General features: G+C 41.5%; 1 protein-coding gene across 1 annotated transcript in view; it reads left to right on the forward strand.

Moving 5' to 3' along the window:
* The window catches only part of LOC144792178 (tenascin-X-like), a 567,777-nt gene extending 556,379 nt beyond the window's left edge, over nucleotides 1-11,398 (forward strand). Inside the window, exons 24-30 of the mRNA XM_078667078.1 lie at nucleotides 737-994; nucleotides 2,281-2,538; nucleotides 4,163-4,420; nucleotides 5,737-5,994; nucleotides 7,618-7,875; nucleotides 9,162-9,419; nucleotides 11,046-11,398. Of these exons, the coding sequence (XP_078523204.1) occupies nucleotides 737-994; nucleotides 2,281-2,538; nucleotides 4,163-4,420; nucleotides 5,737-5,994; nucleotides 7,618-7,875; nucleotides 9,162-9,419; nucleotides 11,046-11,398 (1,901 nt within the window). The remainder of the gene's footprint in view (nucleotides 1-736; nucleotides 995-2,280; nucleotides 2,539-4,162; nucleotides 4,421-5,736; nucleotides 5,995-7,617; nucleotides 7,876-9,161; nucleotides 9,420-11,045) is intronic.
* The last annotated feature ends 3,036 nt before the right edge of the window (nucleotides 11,399-14,434 follow it).

Raw genomic sequence — 14,434 nt, forward strand, 5'->3', positions numbered from 1 at the left:
ACTCAGATGGGGCTGCTGGGGAGGGTCAAACAGAGTGTTCTGTGATTAATGTCAAGAATCAATAATTAAGAACAATAAGGCTTGTAGCCTTAATTTCATAATTGCAGACTAAAAGCCAATACACATAAAGAGCTTGTTAACGAGAAACCAATGCAGCTTTCAAAGACTGTAAATGATGGTATCTTCACATCTCAAAGCAATAATGAGATGCATTATAAAGAAATCAACTGAGTAATTGATAGGGCCAACTGAAGGCCCATAACTTTCCAATGCATATGCCATACTTGATGTAAAAAGTAAAAGCTTTTATGTGTTCAAGTCCGAGCAAATTAGTACTAAATTAATGGTAGCCCCATATTTATCCTTGCATCGCTGGAGGACTGCTGGCCTTATTGTGACAGCCTGTCACTCATAATCAGAATCCTGGGGCAAATCTTGGGCAGATACATTTTCCTGTCTACCTGTACCATTGAACACCTCCGTAATCCCCTGGCAGAGATCCCACTTAGCAGAAAAATATCTTGAGAATCAAGAAGTAAGAAAGACAGGGCCAAAGACCTGGACTGCACATTGGTAGATGGAAAGACATTAAAGATAAAAGTGCTTGAAGACATGTTAAAGGATACCCCTGCACTTCCATGACAAGTGCAATGAACTTTGAACAGCAAAGCACAATAATTGCTTCCATTTGCAGTTATACAAATGTAATCTCATCCCTTGTGTCTTTTCATTTCAGTGCCAGATGTAGTGAGGAATCTAAGTGCCACCAATATCACCACACATTCTGTATTCCTGAGCTGGCACCCTTCAGAGGGAAACATGAGCTCCTATCTGATAGAAGTCATGGGTGAACCATCAAAGACTATTGAGGTGCAATCAGAGTCTGTGCTCATCAACGCCCTAACACCAGGAAATTTGTACAACTTTGTGATCTCTGTCCTGGTGGCAAGCAACCCTTGGAGAGGGGAAAGTGTGTTCATTGTTGATTACACAGGTGAGGAAATGGGAATATGCATTTTACCTCTCTGATTAATGATGCTGTAGTTTCCAGTAATGTTCCTGTGTGTTAATGCAAGAGTTACTAAGACGTGCGTAAAGCGATGAGACCCTAAAGACATAGTATGGAGTTTATGCTATTGTTTTGAAAAATGTTGTCAATACCATTATTAGAAATCTAACAGTACATTTGTACGTCCCAAGTTCCATCTGAACTACAAAACTGTCCACAGTTATAGATACACTGGCCAATTACAAGAAAGTAAGCAGCATATTTTCTTAGAAAAATGCAGTTCCAAATGAGTAGGTGTGAAATTATTGACTACAGTTCACAATTCACAATCAAAACATAGAACACTGGGGAGGGTCAGCCCAAAAAAAGCAAAAGCCCAGCAATTTTTAAAAGATAGCCTTCCAATGCGTTACAAACAGTAAGCCTGGTCATGCTGCTCTGCTAAGTTTTCATTCTCATGAGTCATGAGGGTATGATGACAAATCACATACATCTCTTTACTAACCCTGTGAAGATGGGAAACCCCTTCCTCCAAAAGCCAAGTGCAACTTAATCTCATAAGAACATGATTGAAAAAGTTAGTTTCCAGAAGTTGAAAAAATTCATTATTTCATGAAACAGCTGGAGGAAGTTAATGTACATTTATAAAGCACAAAGAGAGCCCTAAATGTGGATCTCAACACAGGGATCGTGAACTGAACCCAATGAAGCAAATATTGGATAGAAAATGGAGCCATTTTAAGCAATGATGAGACACATTATAAAGAAATCAACTGAGTAATTCATAGGCCATTACTTTGCAACGCATATGCCGTACTTGACGTGAAAAGTAAAAGCTTTTATGTGTTCAAGTAAGAACAAATTATTACTAAATTAGTGGTAGCCCCATATTCATTCTTGCATCGCTGGAGGATTGCTGGCATATTGTGACAGCCTGTCACTCATAAAAAGAATCCTGGGGCAAATCTTGGGCAGATACATTGGGCCGGTCTAGCTGTACCATTGAACACCTCGGTAATCTCCTGGCTGATTTCTCACTCAGCAGATTAATATCTTGAGAATCAAGAATTTACCAAAAAACAGGGCCGAAGACCTGGACTGCACTTTGCTAGATGGAAAGACATTAAAGATACAAGTGCTTGAAGACATGTTAAAGGATACCCCTGCACTTCCATGACAAGTGCAATAAACTTTGAACAGCACTGCACAATATTAGCTTCCATTTCCAGTTATACAAATGTAATCTCATCCCTTGTGTCTTTTCATTTCAGTGCCAGATGTAGTGAAGAATCTAAGTTCCACCAATATCACCACACATTCTGTATTCCTGAGCTGGCAACCTCCAGAGGGAAACATGAGCTCCTATCTGATAGAAGTCATGGGCGAGCCATCAAAGACTATTGAGGTGCAATCAGAGTCTGTGCTCATCGTCGCCCTAACACCAGGAAATTTCTACAACTTTGTGGTCTCTGTCCTGGTGGCAAGCAACCCTTCGAGAGGGGAAAGTATGGTCATTGTTGAATACACAGGTGAGGAAATGGGAGTTATGCATTTTTCATCTCTGATTAATGATGCTGTAGTTTCCAGTAAATTTCCTGAGTGTGTTAAGGCAAGAATTACATGACTGTATAAACCGATGAGTCCCTTAGGACATGGTATGGAGTTCATACTATTGTTTTGAATAATGCTGTCAATACCATTATTAGAAATCTAACAGTACATTTGTACCTCCCAAGTTCTATCTGAACTATAAAACTGTCCACAGTGATAGATACACTGGCCAATTACAAGAAAGCAAGCAGCATATTGTTTTAGAAAAATTAAGTTCCAAATGCGTAGCTGTGAAATTAATGACTGCAGTTCACAATTCACAATCAAAACATACAGCACTGGGGATGGTCAGCCCAAAAAATGCAAAAGCCCAGCAATTTTTTAAAAGTCAGTCTTTAATGCGTTACAAAGCAGTAAGCCTGGCCATGCTGCTCTGCTATTTTTTCATTCTCATGAGTCATGAGGGTATGATGAAAAATCACATACATGTCTTTACTAACCCTGTGAAGATGGGAAACCCCTTCCTCCATAAGCTGAGTGCAACTAAATCTCATAAGAACTTGATTAAAAGAGTTAGTTTCCAGAAGTTGAAAAAAAAAATATTTCATGAAACAGCTAGAGGAAGTTAATGTAAATTTATGAAGAACAAAGAGAGACCCGAAGGTGGATCCCAACACTGGGATCATGAACTGAACCCAATGAAGCAAATATTCAATAGAAAATAAAGACATATTTAGGTTTGAGTAGTTTGTGAAAAGTGAGCACTTTTAAGTGTTCATTCTGAGTAGATTTACAGACTCATGTCTACAATTTCCTTTTGGGAAGACTTGCCCACCACTGAAAACTCACCTTGTGGCCTGGGACACTCAAATGGGGCGGCTGAGGAGGGTCAAAGAGAATGTTCTGTGATTAATGTCAAGAATCGAATAATTAAGAACAATAAGGCATGTAGCCTTAATTTCAAAATGGCAGACTAAAAGTCAATAAACATAAAGTGCTTGTTAACGAGAGACCAATGCAGCTGTCAAAGACTGTACATGATGGGATCTTCACATCTCAAAGCGATGATGAGATACATTATAAAGAAATCAACTGAGTAATTCATAGGCCCAACTGAAGGCACATAACTTTCCAATGCATATGCCATACTTGATGTGAAAAGTAAACGCTTGTATGTGTTCATGTCTAAGCAGATTATTACTTAATTAGTGGTAGCCACATATTTATCCTTGCATCGCTGGACGATTGCTGGCATATTGTGACAGCCTGTCACTCATAATCAGAATTCTGGGGCAAATCTTGGGCAGATACATTTGGGCCGTTCTACCTGTACTATTGAACACAGCGGTAATCCCTTGGCTGATTTCTCACTCAGCAGATTAATATCTTGAGAATCAAGTATTACGAAAGGCAGGGCCAAATACCTGGACTGTACATTGGTAGATGGAAAGACATTAAAGATACAAGTGCTTGAAGACATGTTAAAGGATACCCCTGCACTTCCATGACAAGTGCAATGAACTTTGAACAGCACAGCACAATATTAGCTTCTATTTCCTGTTATACAAATGTAATCTCATCCCTTGTGTCTTTTCATTTCAGTGCCAGATGTAGTGAAGAATCTAAGTGCCACCAATATCACCACACATTCTGTATTCCTGAGCTGGCAACCTCCAGAGGGAAACATGAGCTCCTATCTGATAGAAGTCATGGGCGAACCATCAAAGACTATTGAGGTGCAATCAGAGTCTGTGCTCATCAACGCCCTAACACCAGGAAATTTGTACAACTTTGTGGTCTCTGTCCTGGTGGCTAGCAACCCTTCGAGAGGGGAAAGTATGGTCATTGTTGAATACACAGGTGAGGAAATGAGAGTTATGCATTTTATATCTCTGATTAATGATGCTGTAGTTGCCAGCAATTTTCCTGAGTGTGTTAAGGCAAGATTTGCATGACGTGCATAAAGCGATGAGTCCCTAAAGACATGGTATGGAGTTTATGCTATTGTTTTGAAAAATGCTGTCAATACCATTATTAGAAATCTAACAGTGCATTTGTACCTCCCAAGTTCTATCTGAACTATAAAACTGTCCACAGTGATAGATACACTGGCCAATTACAAGAAAGCAAGCAGCATATTTTTTTAGAAAAATTAAGTTCCAAATGCGTAGATGTGAAATTAATGACTGCAGTTCACAATTCACAATCAAAACATACAGCACTGGGGATGGTCAGCCCAAAAAATGCAAAAACCCAGCAATTTTTTAAAAGTCAGTCTTTAATGCGTTACAAAGCAGTAAGCCTGGCCATGCTGCTCTGCTATTTTTTCATTCTTATGAGTCATGAGGGTATGATGAAAAATCACATAAATCTCTTTACTAATCCTTTTAAGATGGGAAACCCCGTCTTCCAAAACGCAAGCGCAACTAAATCTCATAAGAACTTGATTAAAAGAGTTAGTTTCCAGAAGTTGAAAAAATAAACTATTTCATGAAACAGCTGGAGGAAGTTAATGTAAATGTATAAAGTACAAAGAGAGACCCAAAGGTGGATCCCAACACTGGGATCATGAACTGAACCCAATGAAGCAAATATTGGATTGAAAATGGAGACATATTTAGGTTTGAGTGGTTTGTGAAAAGTGAGCACTTTTAATTGTTCATTCTGAGTAGAGGTACAGACGCATGCCTTCATTTTCCTTTTGGGAAGACCTGCCCACCACTGAAAACTCACCTTGTGGCCTGGGACACTCAGATGGGGCGGCTGAGGGGGGTCAAACAGAGTGTTCTGTGATTAATGTCAAGAATCAATGATTAAGAACAATAAGGCTTGTAGCTTTAATTTAAGAATGGCAGAGTAAAAGCCAATAAATATAAAGTGCTTTTTAACTGGGCCGGTCTACCTGTACCATTGAACACCTTGGTAATCCCCCGGCTGATTTCTCACTCAGCAGATTAATATCTTGAGAATCAAGAATTAAGAAAGACAGGGCCAAAGACCTGGACTGCACATTGGTAGATGGAAATACATTAAAGATACAAGTGCTTGAAGACATGTTAAAGGATACCCTGCACTTCCATGACAAGTGCAATGAACTTTGAACAGCACGGCACAATTTTAACTTCTATTTCCAGTTATACAAATGTAATCTCACCCCTCGTGTTTTTTCATTTCAGTGCCAGATGTAGTGAGGAATCTAAGTGCCACCAATATCACCACACATTCTGTATTCCTGAACTGGCATCCTCCAGAGGGAAACATGAGCTCCTATCTGATAGAAGTAATGGGCGAACCATCAAAGACTGTTGAGGTGCAATCAGAGTCTGTGCTCATCAACGCCCTAACACCAGGAAATTTGTACAACTTTGTGATCTCTGTCCTGGTGGAAAGCAACCCTTGGAGAGGGGAAAGTGTGTTCATTGTTGAATACACAGGTGAGGAAATGGGAATATGCATTTTACCTCTCTGATTAATGATGCTGTAGTTTCCAGTAATATTCCTGAGTGTGTTAAGGCAAGAGTCACTTGACGTGCGTAAAGCGATAAGACCCTAAAGACATGGTATGAAGTTTATGCTATTGTTTTGAAAAATGTTGTCAATACCATTATTAGAAATCTAACAGTACATTTGTACCTCCCAAGTTCCATCTCAACTACAAAACTGTCCACAGTGATAGATACACCGGCAAATTACAAGAGAGTAAGCAGCATATTTTCTTAGAAAAATGCAGTTCCAAATGAGTAGGTGTGAAACCATTGACTACAGTTCACAATTCACAATCAAAACATAGAACACTCGGGATGGTCAGCCCAAAAAAAGCAAAAGTCCAGCAATTTTTTAAAAGTCAGCCTTCAATGCGTTACAAAGCAGTAAGTCTGGACATGCTGCTCTGCTATTTTTTCTTTCTCATGAGTCATGAGGGTATGAGGACAAATCGCATACACGTCTTTACTAACCCTGTGAAGATGCGATACCCCTTCCTCCAAAAGCCAAGTGCAACTAAATCTCATAAGAACATGATTAAAAAAGTTGGTTTCCAGAAGTTGAAAAAATTAATTATTTCATGAAACAGCTGGAGAAAGTTAATGTACATTTATAAAGCACAAAGGGAGACCCAAAGGTGGATCTCAACACTGGGATCGTGAACTGAACCCAATGAAGCAAATATTGGATAGAAAATGGAGACATTTTTAGGTTTGAGTGGTTTGTGAAAAGTGAGCACTTTTAAGTGTTCATTCTGAGTAGGGGTACAGACTCATGCCTACATTTTCCTTTTGGGAAGGCCTGCCCACCACTGAAAACTCACCTTGTGGCCTGGGACACTCAGGTGGGGCTGCTGGGGAGGGTCAAACAGAGTGTTCTGTGATTAATGTCAAGAATCAATAATTAAGAACAATAAGGCTTGTAGCCTTAATTTCATAATTGCAGACTAAAAGCCAATACACATAAAGAGCTTGTTAACGAGAAACCAATGCAGCTTTCAAAGACTGTAAATGATGGTATCTTCACATCTCAAAGCAATAATGAGATGCATTATAAAGAAATCAACTGAGTAATTGATAGGGCCAACTGAAGGCCCATAACTTTCCAATGCATATGCCATACTTGATGTAAAAAGTAAAAGCTTTTATGTGTTCAAGTCCGAGCAAATTAGTACTAAATTAATGGTAGCCCCATATTTATCCTTGCATCGCTGGAGGACTGCTGGCCTTATTGTGACAGCCTGTCACTCATAATCAGAATCCTGGGGCAAATCTTGGGCAGATACATTTTCCTGTCTACCTGTACCCTTGAACACCTCCGTAATCCCCTGGCAGAGATCCCACTTAGCAGAAAAATATCTTGAGAATCAAGAAGTAAGAAAGACAGGGCCAAAGACCTGGACTGCACATTGGTAGATGGAAAGACATTAAAGATAAAAGTGCTTGAAGACATGTTAAAGGATACCCCTGCACTTCCATGACAAGTGCAATGAACTTTGAACAGCAAAGCACAATAATTGCTTCCATTTGCAGTTATACAAATGTAATCTCATCCCTTGTGTCTTTTGATTTCAGTGCCAGATGTAGTGAGGAATCTAAGTGCCACCAATATCACCACACATTCTGTATTCCTGAGCTGGCACCCTTCAGAGGGAAACATGAGCTCCTATCTGATAGAAGTCATGGGTGAACCATCAAAGACTATTGAGGTGCAATCAGAGTCTGTGCTCATCAACGCCCTAACACCAGGAAATTTGTACAACTTTGTGATCTCTGTCCTGGTGGCAAGCAACCCTTGGAGAGGGGAAAGTGTGTTCATTGTTGATTACACAGGTGAGGAAATGGGAATATGCATTTTACCTCTCTGATTAATGATGCTGTAGTTTCCAGTAATGTTCCTGTGTGTTAATGCAAGAGTTACTAAGACGTGCGTAAAGCGATGAGACCCTAAAGACATAGTATGGAGTTTATGCTATTGTTTTGAAAAATGTTGTCAATACCATTATTAGAAATCTAACAGTACATTTGTACGTCCCAAGTTCCATCTGAACTACAAAACTGTCCACAGTTATAGATACACTGGCCAATTACAAGAAAGTAAGCAGCATATTTTCTTAGAAAAATGCAGTTCCAAATGAGTAGGTGTGAAATTATTGACTACAGTTCACAATTCACAATCAAAACATAGAACACTGGGGAGGGTCAGCCCAAAAAAAGCAAAAGCCCAGCAATTTTTAAAAGACAGCCTTCCAATGCGTTACAAACAGTAAGCCTGGTCATGCTGCTCTGCTAAGTTTTCATTCTCATGAGTCATGAGGGTATGATGACAAATCACATACATCTCTTTACTAACCCTGTGAAGATGGGAAACCCCTTCCTCTAAAAGCCAAGTGCAACTTAATCTCATAAGAACATGATTGAAAAAGTTAGTTTCCAGAAGTTGAAAAAATTCATTATTTCATGAAACAGCTGGAGGAAGTTAATGTACATTTATAAAGCACAAAGAGAGCCCTAAATGTGGATCTCAACACTGGGATCGTGAACTGAACCCAATGAAGCAAATATTGGATAGAAAATGGAGCCATTTTAAGCAATGATGAGACACATTATAAAGAAATCAACTGAGTAATTCATAGGCCATTACTTTGCAACGCATATGCCGTACTTGACGTGAAAAGTAAAAGCTTTTATGTGTTCAAGTAAGAACAAATTATTACTAAATTAGTGGTAGCCCCATATTCATTCTTGCATCGCTGGAGGATTGCTGGCATATTGTGACAGCCTGTCACTCATAAAAAGAATCCTGGGGCAAATCTTGGGCAGATACATTGGGCCGGTCTAGCTGTACCATTGAACACCTCGGTAATCTCCTGGCTGATTTCTCACTCAGCAGATTAATATCTTGAGAATCAAGAATTTACCAAAAAACAGGGCCGAAGACCTGGACTGCACTTTGCTAGATGGAAAGACATTAAAGATACAAGTGCTTGAAGACATGTTAAAGGATACCCCTGCACTTCCATGACAAGTGCAATAAACTTTGAACAGCACTGCACAATATTAGCTTCCATTTCCAGTTATACAAATGTAATCTCATCCCTTGTGTCTTTTCATTTCAGTGCCAGATGTAGTGAAGAATCTAAGTTCCACCAATATCACCACACATTCTGTATTCCTGAGCTGGCAACCTCCAGAGGGAAACATGAGCTCCTATCTGATAGAAGTCATGGGCGAGCCATCAAAGACTATTGAGGTGCAATCAGAGTCTGTGCTCATCGTCGCCCTAACACCAGGAAATTTCTACAACTTTGTGGTCTCTGTCCTGGTGGCAAGCAACCCTTCGAGAGGGGAAAGTATGGTCATTGTTGAATACACAGGTGAGGAAATGGGAGTTATGCATTTTTCATCTCTGATTAATGATGCTGTAGTTTCCAGTAAATTTCCTGAGTGTGTTAAGGCAAGAATTACATGACTGTATAAACCGATGAGTCCCTTAGGGCATGGTATGGAGTTCATACTATTGTTTTGAATAATACTGTCAATACCATTATTAGAAATCTAACAGTACATTTGTACCTCCCAAGTTCTATCTGAACTATAAAACTGTCCACAGTGATAGATACACTGGCCAATTACAAGAAAGCAAGCAGCATATTGTTTTAGAAAAATTAAGTTCCAAATGCGTAGCTGTGAAATTAATGACTGCAGTTCACAATTCACAATCAAAACATACAGCACTGGGGATGGTCAGCCCAAAAAATGCAAAAGCCCAGCAATTTTTTAAGAGTCAGTCTTTAATGCGTTACAAAGCAGTAAGCCTGGCCATGCTGCTCTGCTATTTTTTCATTCTCATGAGTCATGAGGGTATGATGAAAAATCACATACATGTCTTTACTAACCCTGTGAAGATGGGAAACCCCTTCCTCCATAAGCTGAGTGCAACTAAATCTCATATGAACTTGATTAAAAGAGTTAGTTTCCAGAAGTTGAAAAAAAAAATATTTCATGAAACAGCTAGAAGAAGTTAATGTAAATTTATGAAGAACAAAGAGAGACCTGAAGGTGGATCCCAACACTGGGATCATGAACTGAACCCAATGAAGCAAATATTCAATAGAAAATAAAGACATATTTAGGTTTGAGTAGTTTGTGAAAAGTGAGCACTTTTAAGTGTTCATTCTGAGTAGATTTACAGACTCATGTCTACAATTTCCTTTTGGGAAGACTTGCCCACCACTGAAAACTCACCTTGTGGCCTGGGACACTCAGATGCGGCTGCTGGGGAGGGTCAAACAGAGTGTTCTGTGATTAATGTGAAGAATCGAATAATTAAGAACAATAAGGCATGTAGCCTTAATTTCAGAATGACAAACTAAAAGTCAATAAACATAAAGTGCTTGTTAACGAGAGACCAATGCAGCTGTCAAAGACTGTACATGATGGGATCTTCACACCTCAAAGCAATAATGAGATGCATTATAAAGAAATCAACTGAGTAATTCATAGGCCCAACTGAAGGCACATAACTTTTCAATGCATATGCCATACTTGATGTGAAAAGTAAAAGCTTTTAAGTGTTCAAGTCTAAGCAAATTATTACTGAATTAATGGTAGCCACATATTTATCCTTGCATCGCTGGAGGATTGCTGGCATATTGTGACAGTCTGTCACTCATAATCAGAATCCTGGGGCAAATCCTGGGCAGATACATTTGGGCCGGTCTACCTGTACTATTGAACACTTCGGTAATCCCCCGGCTGATTTCTCACTCAGCAGGTAAAGATTTTGAGAACCAAGAATTTACAAAAAAACAGGGCCGAATACCTGGACTGCACATTGGTAGGTGGAAAGACATTAAAGATGCAAGTGCTTGAAGACATGTTAAAGGATAACCCTGCACTTCCATGACAAGTGCAATGAACTTTGAACAGCACAGCACCATAATTGCTTCCATTTCCAGTTATACAAATGTAATCTCATCCCTTGTGTCTTTTCATTTCAGTGCCAGATGTAGTGAAGAAACTAAGTGCCACCAATGTCACCACACATTCTGTATTCCTGAGCTGGCAACCTCCAGAGGGAAACATGAGCTCCTATCTGATAGAAGTCATGGGCGAACCATCAAAGACTATTGAGGTGCAATCAGAGTCTGTGCTCATCAACGCCCTAACACCAGGAAATTTGTACATCTTTGTGGTCTCTGTCCTGGTGACAGACAACCCTTCGAGAGGGGAAAGTATGGTCATTGGTGAATACACAGGTGAGGAAATGGGAGTTATGCATTTTACATCTCTGATTAATGATGCTGTAGTTTCCAGTAATTTTCCTAACTGTGTTAAGGCAAGATTTACATGACGTGCATAAAGCGGTGAGGCCCCAAATACATGGTATGGAGTTTATGCTACTGTTTCGAAAAATGCTGTCAATACCCTTATTAGAAATCTAACAGTACATTTGTACCTCCCAAGTTCTATCTGAACTATAAAACTGTCCACAGTGATAGATACACTGTCCAATAACAAGAAAGTAAGCAGCATATCTATACTACTATAATAAAGCAGAAACTTTCAGGCTTTGAGGCGGGTAAACTCGGGAACCACTGTGCCAATCTACACACCCGATACACCGTTGAAATCGGCAGGGTGTGTAGATGGTTATAGGCTACATAAATAAAAAAAATAAACGTTATTTAAAATGTTAGATTAAAAAAAAAAGTAGTCCCTCAAAAGTAGCGCCGGCTGCGACGTGCGTGGTCACGTTAGGAGCACGGGGAGGAGCGGCGTCCGAGGAGCGGCGGACGAGCGGTGACGTCAGGAGCAGAGGACCGGCGGCGGAGGAGGAGCAGCGGGCATGGCGCAGGGGAGGAGTGGTGGTGCGAGCGGACAGGCGGGAGCAGCGCCGGCGGAGGTAAGGGCACTCATGTAGGGGCAGGAGGGGGACGGGGCGGACAGGCGGGAGCAGCGCAGGCGGAGGTAAGGGCACTCATGTAGGGGCAGGCGGGGGACGGGGCGGACAGGCGGGAGCAGCGCAGGCGGAGGTAAGGGCACTCATGTAGGGGCAGGCGGGGACGGGACGGGCTGAAAAGTCAAAAGTTTGGCTGATGTCTTTAAATATTGACTTTGCCAGCGTATGTTATAACCAGGTTATCGACGTTGATCATTCCCGGTTTAGCAGCACATGGGTCTGTTATTATGCCAACAAAGCATGAGTGTACTGTACTGGATGGTTTCTCCTGAGTGAGCCCTGTGTTGGTTGTTAGAATGGGATGGTTATTGCATGCAACTGCAGCGATGAGCCACTAAGACAACAGGAGACCAACCTTGGGGGCTGTCGAGCAACGGATCAACAAGGCTGATGTTGTTAATGACTTTCATGCATTCCTGTCTTATCCCTATTGTGGAATAAAGGAGTTCAAAAATTAGGGAATTTCAATAAAACGAAAAACTCTAAACAGTGGTTCCCTGTGGATGTATAATAAATCAGCTAAAACAACACTACATCAAGAGGGCATATAGCAGATAACTCTCTTTTTGCCCGTATAGACATTTTATTTTGCCACATGTGAGCAGTCTAAATTACCACAGTAGAGTTAGAGCCGAGGTCCAGATAGAAAGTAACTGAAAAAATAAAAAAACAAGGCTATTTATTTTAAAAGCCGAAATAAACAAAAGTAAGAGACTACGGAGCAGCTGTTTCCAATGAGCCCTGTCAGGACTTGTGCCCTTAGTTATAAAGTGTGCGCAACTTCTGCTCCTTTCTCCAGAGAAAGGCATAACTCAGCTCACAGAAATACACTTCCTTCCATATTTACACAATACATAATCACGCCTATGGCATGTGCCCTCCTTGTGCGTCATTTCCCTCCACTCAGTTAGAGTAAAAATTAAGCAGTCTTTACACCAACTGATGATGAGGCACAGAACATGAATGCATTCACATGTTATGCCGGGTGCATGGTTCAAAATTTTGAAAGGATATATTTTTTTAATGTTTCACATAAGAGGCTAACTTATCGAGCACATGGTTATCCCTATGGCGGGTCTCACTCGGGCTTATTGGCAGATAAGGGATATTTATTGTTAACAAACTCAATGGTACTTATTTTATTGACTGTGGAAGGATGAAAGACCAAGTGGATCCCCCAGAATTCCAAAATGCTTCCATCCGATTAAACAAAGATTACTGCAGATGATGCATTCGTTTGTTGAGAGATGAGACCGCGCTTATTCCTTACGCCCCAGAGTCCTCCAACAGAGCCCCACAACATGACGCATCAATCATTTCTCAGGTGGCCGCATCATCTATACTACTATAATAAAGCAGAAACTTTCAGGCTTTGAGGCGGGTAAACTCGGGAACCACTGCGCCAATCTACATACCCGATACACCGTTGAAATCGGCAGGGTGTGTAGATGGTTATAGGCTACATAAATTAAAAGTATAAACGTTATTTAAAATGTTAGATTAAAAAAAAAGTAGTCCCTCAAAAGTAGTGCCGGCCGCGACGTGCGTGGTCACGTTAGGAGCACGGGGAGGAGCGGCGTCCGAGGAGCGGCGGCCATGGCGCGGGGGAGGAGCGGTGACATCAGGGGCAGAGGACCGGCGGCGGAGGAGGAGGGGCGGACATGGCACAGGGGAGGATCGGTGGTGCTAGCAGACAGGTGGGAGCAGCGCCGGCGGAGGTAAGGGCATTCATCTAGGGGCAGGCGGGGGACGGGACGGGCTGGGCGGGGGACGGGACAGGACGGGACGGGCCGGGCAGGGGACCGGACGGGCCGGGTGGGCGGGCGGCGGGCGGGGAAGCCTGAGGACAAGAAAGAGGAGGCAAACGGTGCACTACAAATGTCAGACAAACGGTGCATTACAGGAGGAAAAGGAGGAAAAAGTGACGTGTAGCCAGAGGGGTTTTAGATGCTGTAAACGTTTGAGCCACCTTGGCTTCCGTAGGATAATCCCATGCTCTTCTCAATGGGATTCTGTGCTCCGCCGTTAACAAAGTGCGCAACGAAGGCCTACACACGGTCAGGAGAAAAACGGTACACCCTCGAACGAGGCCACCTTCTGTCAAAAAGGGGAGAGTTTGCTCACATAACTGTCAGCGGTGAATATGTTATTGTTTCTATGCGTTTGCTTCACTATAGGAGATTATATTTATAAAGGAATATTTCCTTCACGAATACCTGCGTCCCTTGGATGGAGTGGAGGGAAGGGGGTGGATGACGTGTGCACGAGGAAAAAGTGACGTGTGCAGGTTACAAAAGTGGGGTGGGTGGGGGCCCTGAAGCAAAGTAAATTACAGGAGGAAAAAGTGACGTCTGCAGGTTACAAAAGCGGGGCGGAGGGGGCCCTGAAGCCTAATTGCTCCTAATTGCTTAGTCGGGACGGGCTGCT

This window comes from Lissotriton helveticus, chromosome 11 (genome assembly GCF_964261635.1).
Source record: "Lissotriton helveticus chromosome 11, aLisHel1.1, whole genome shotgun sequence".
Lineage (NCBI taxonomy): Eukaryota > Metazoa > Chordata > Amphibia > Caudata > Salamandridae > Lissotriton > Lissotriton helveticus.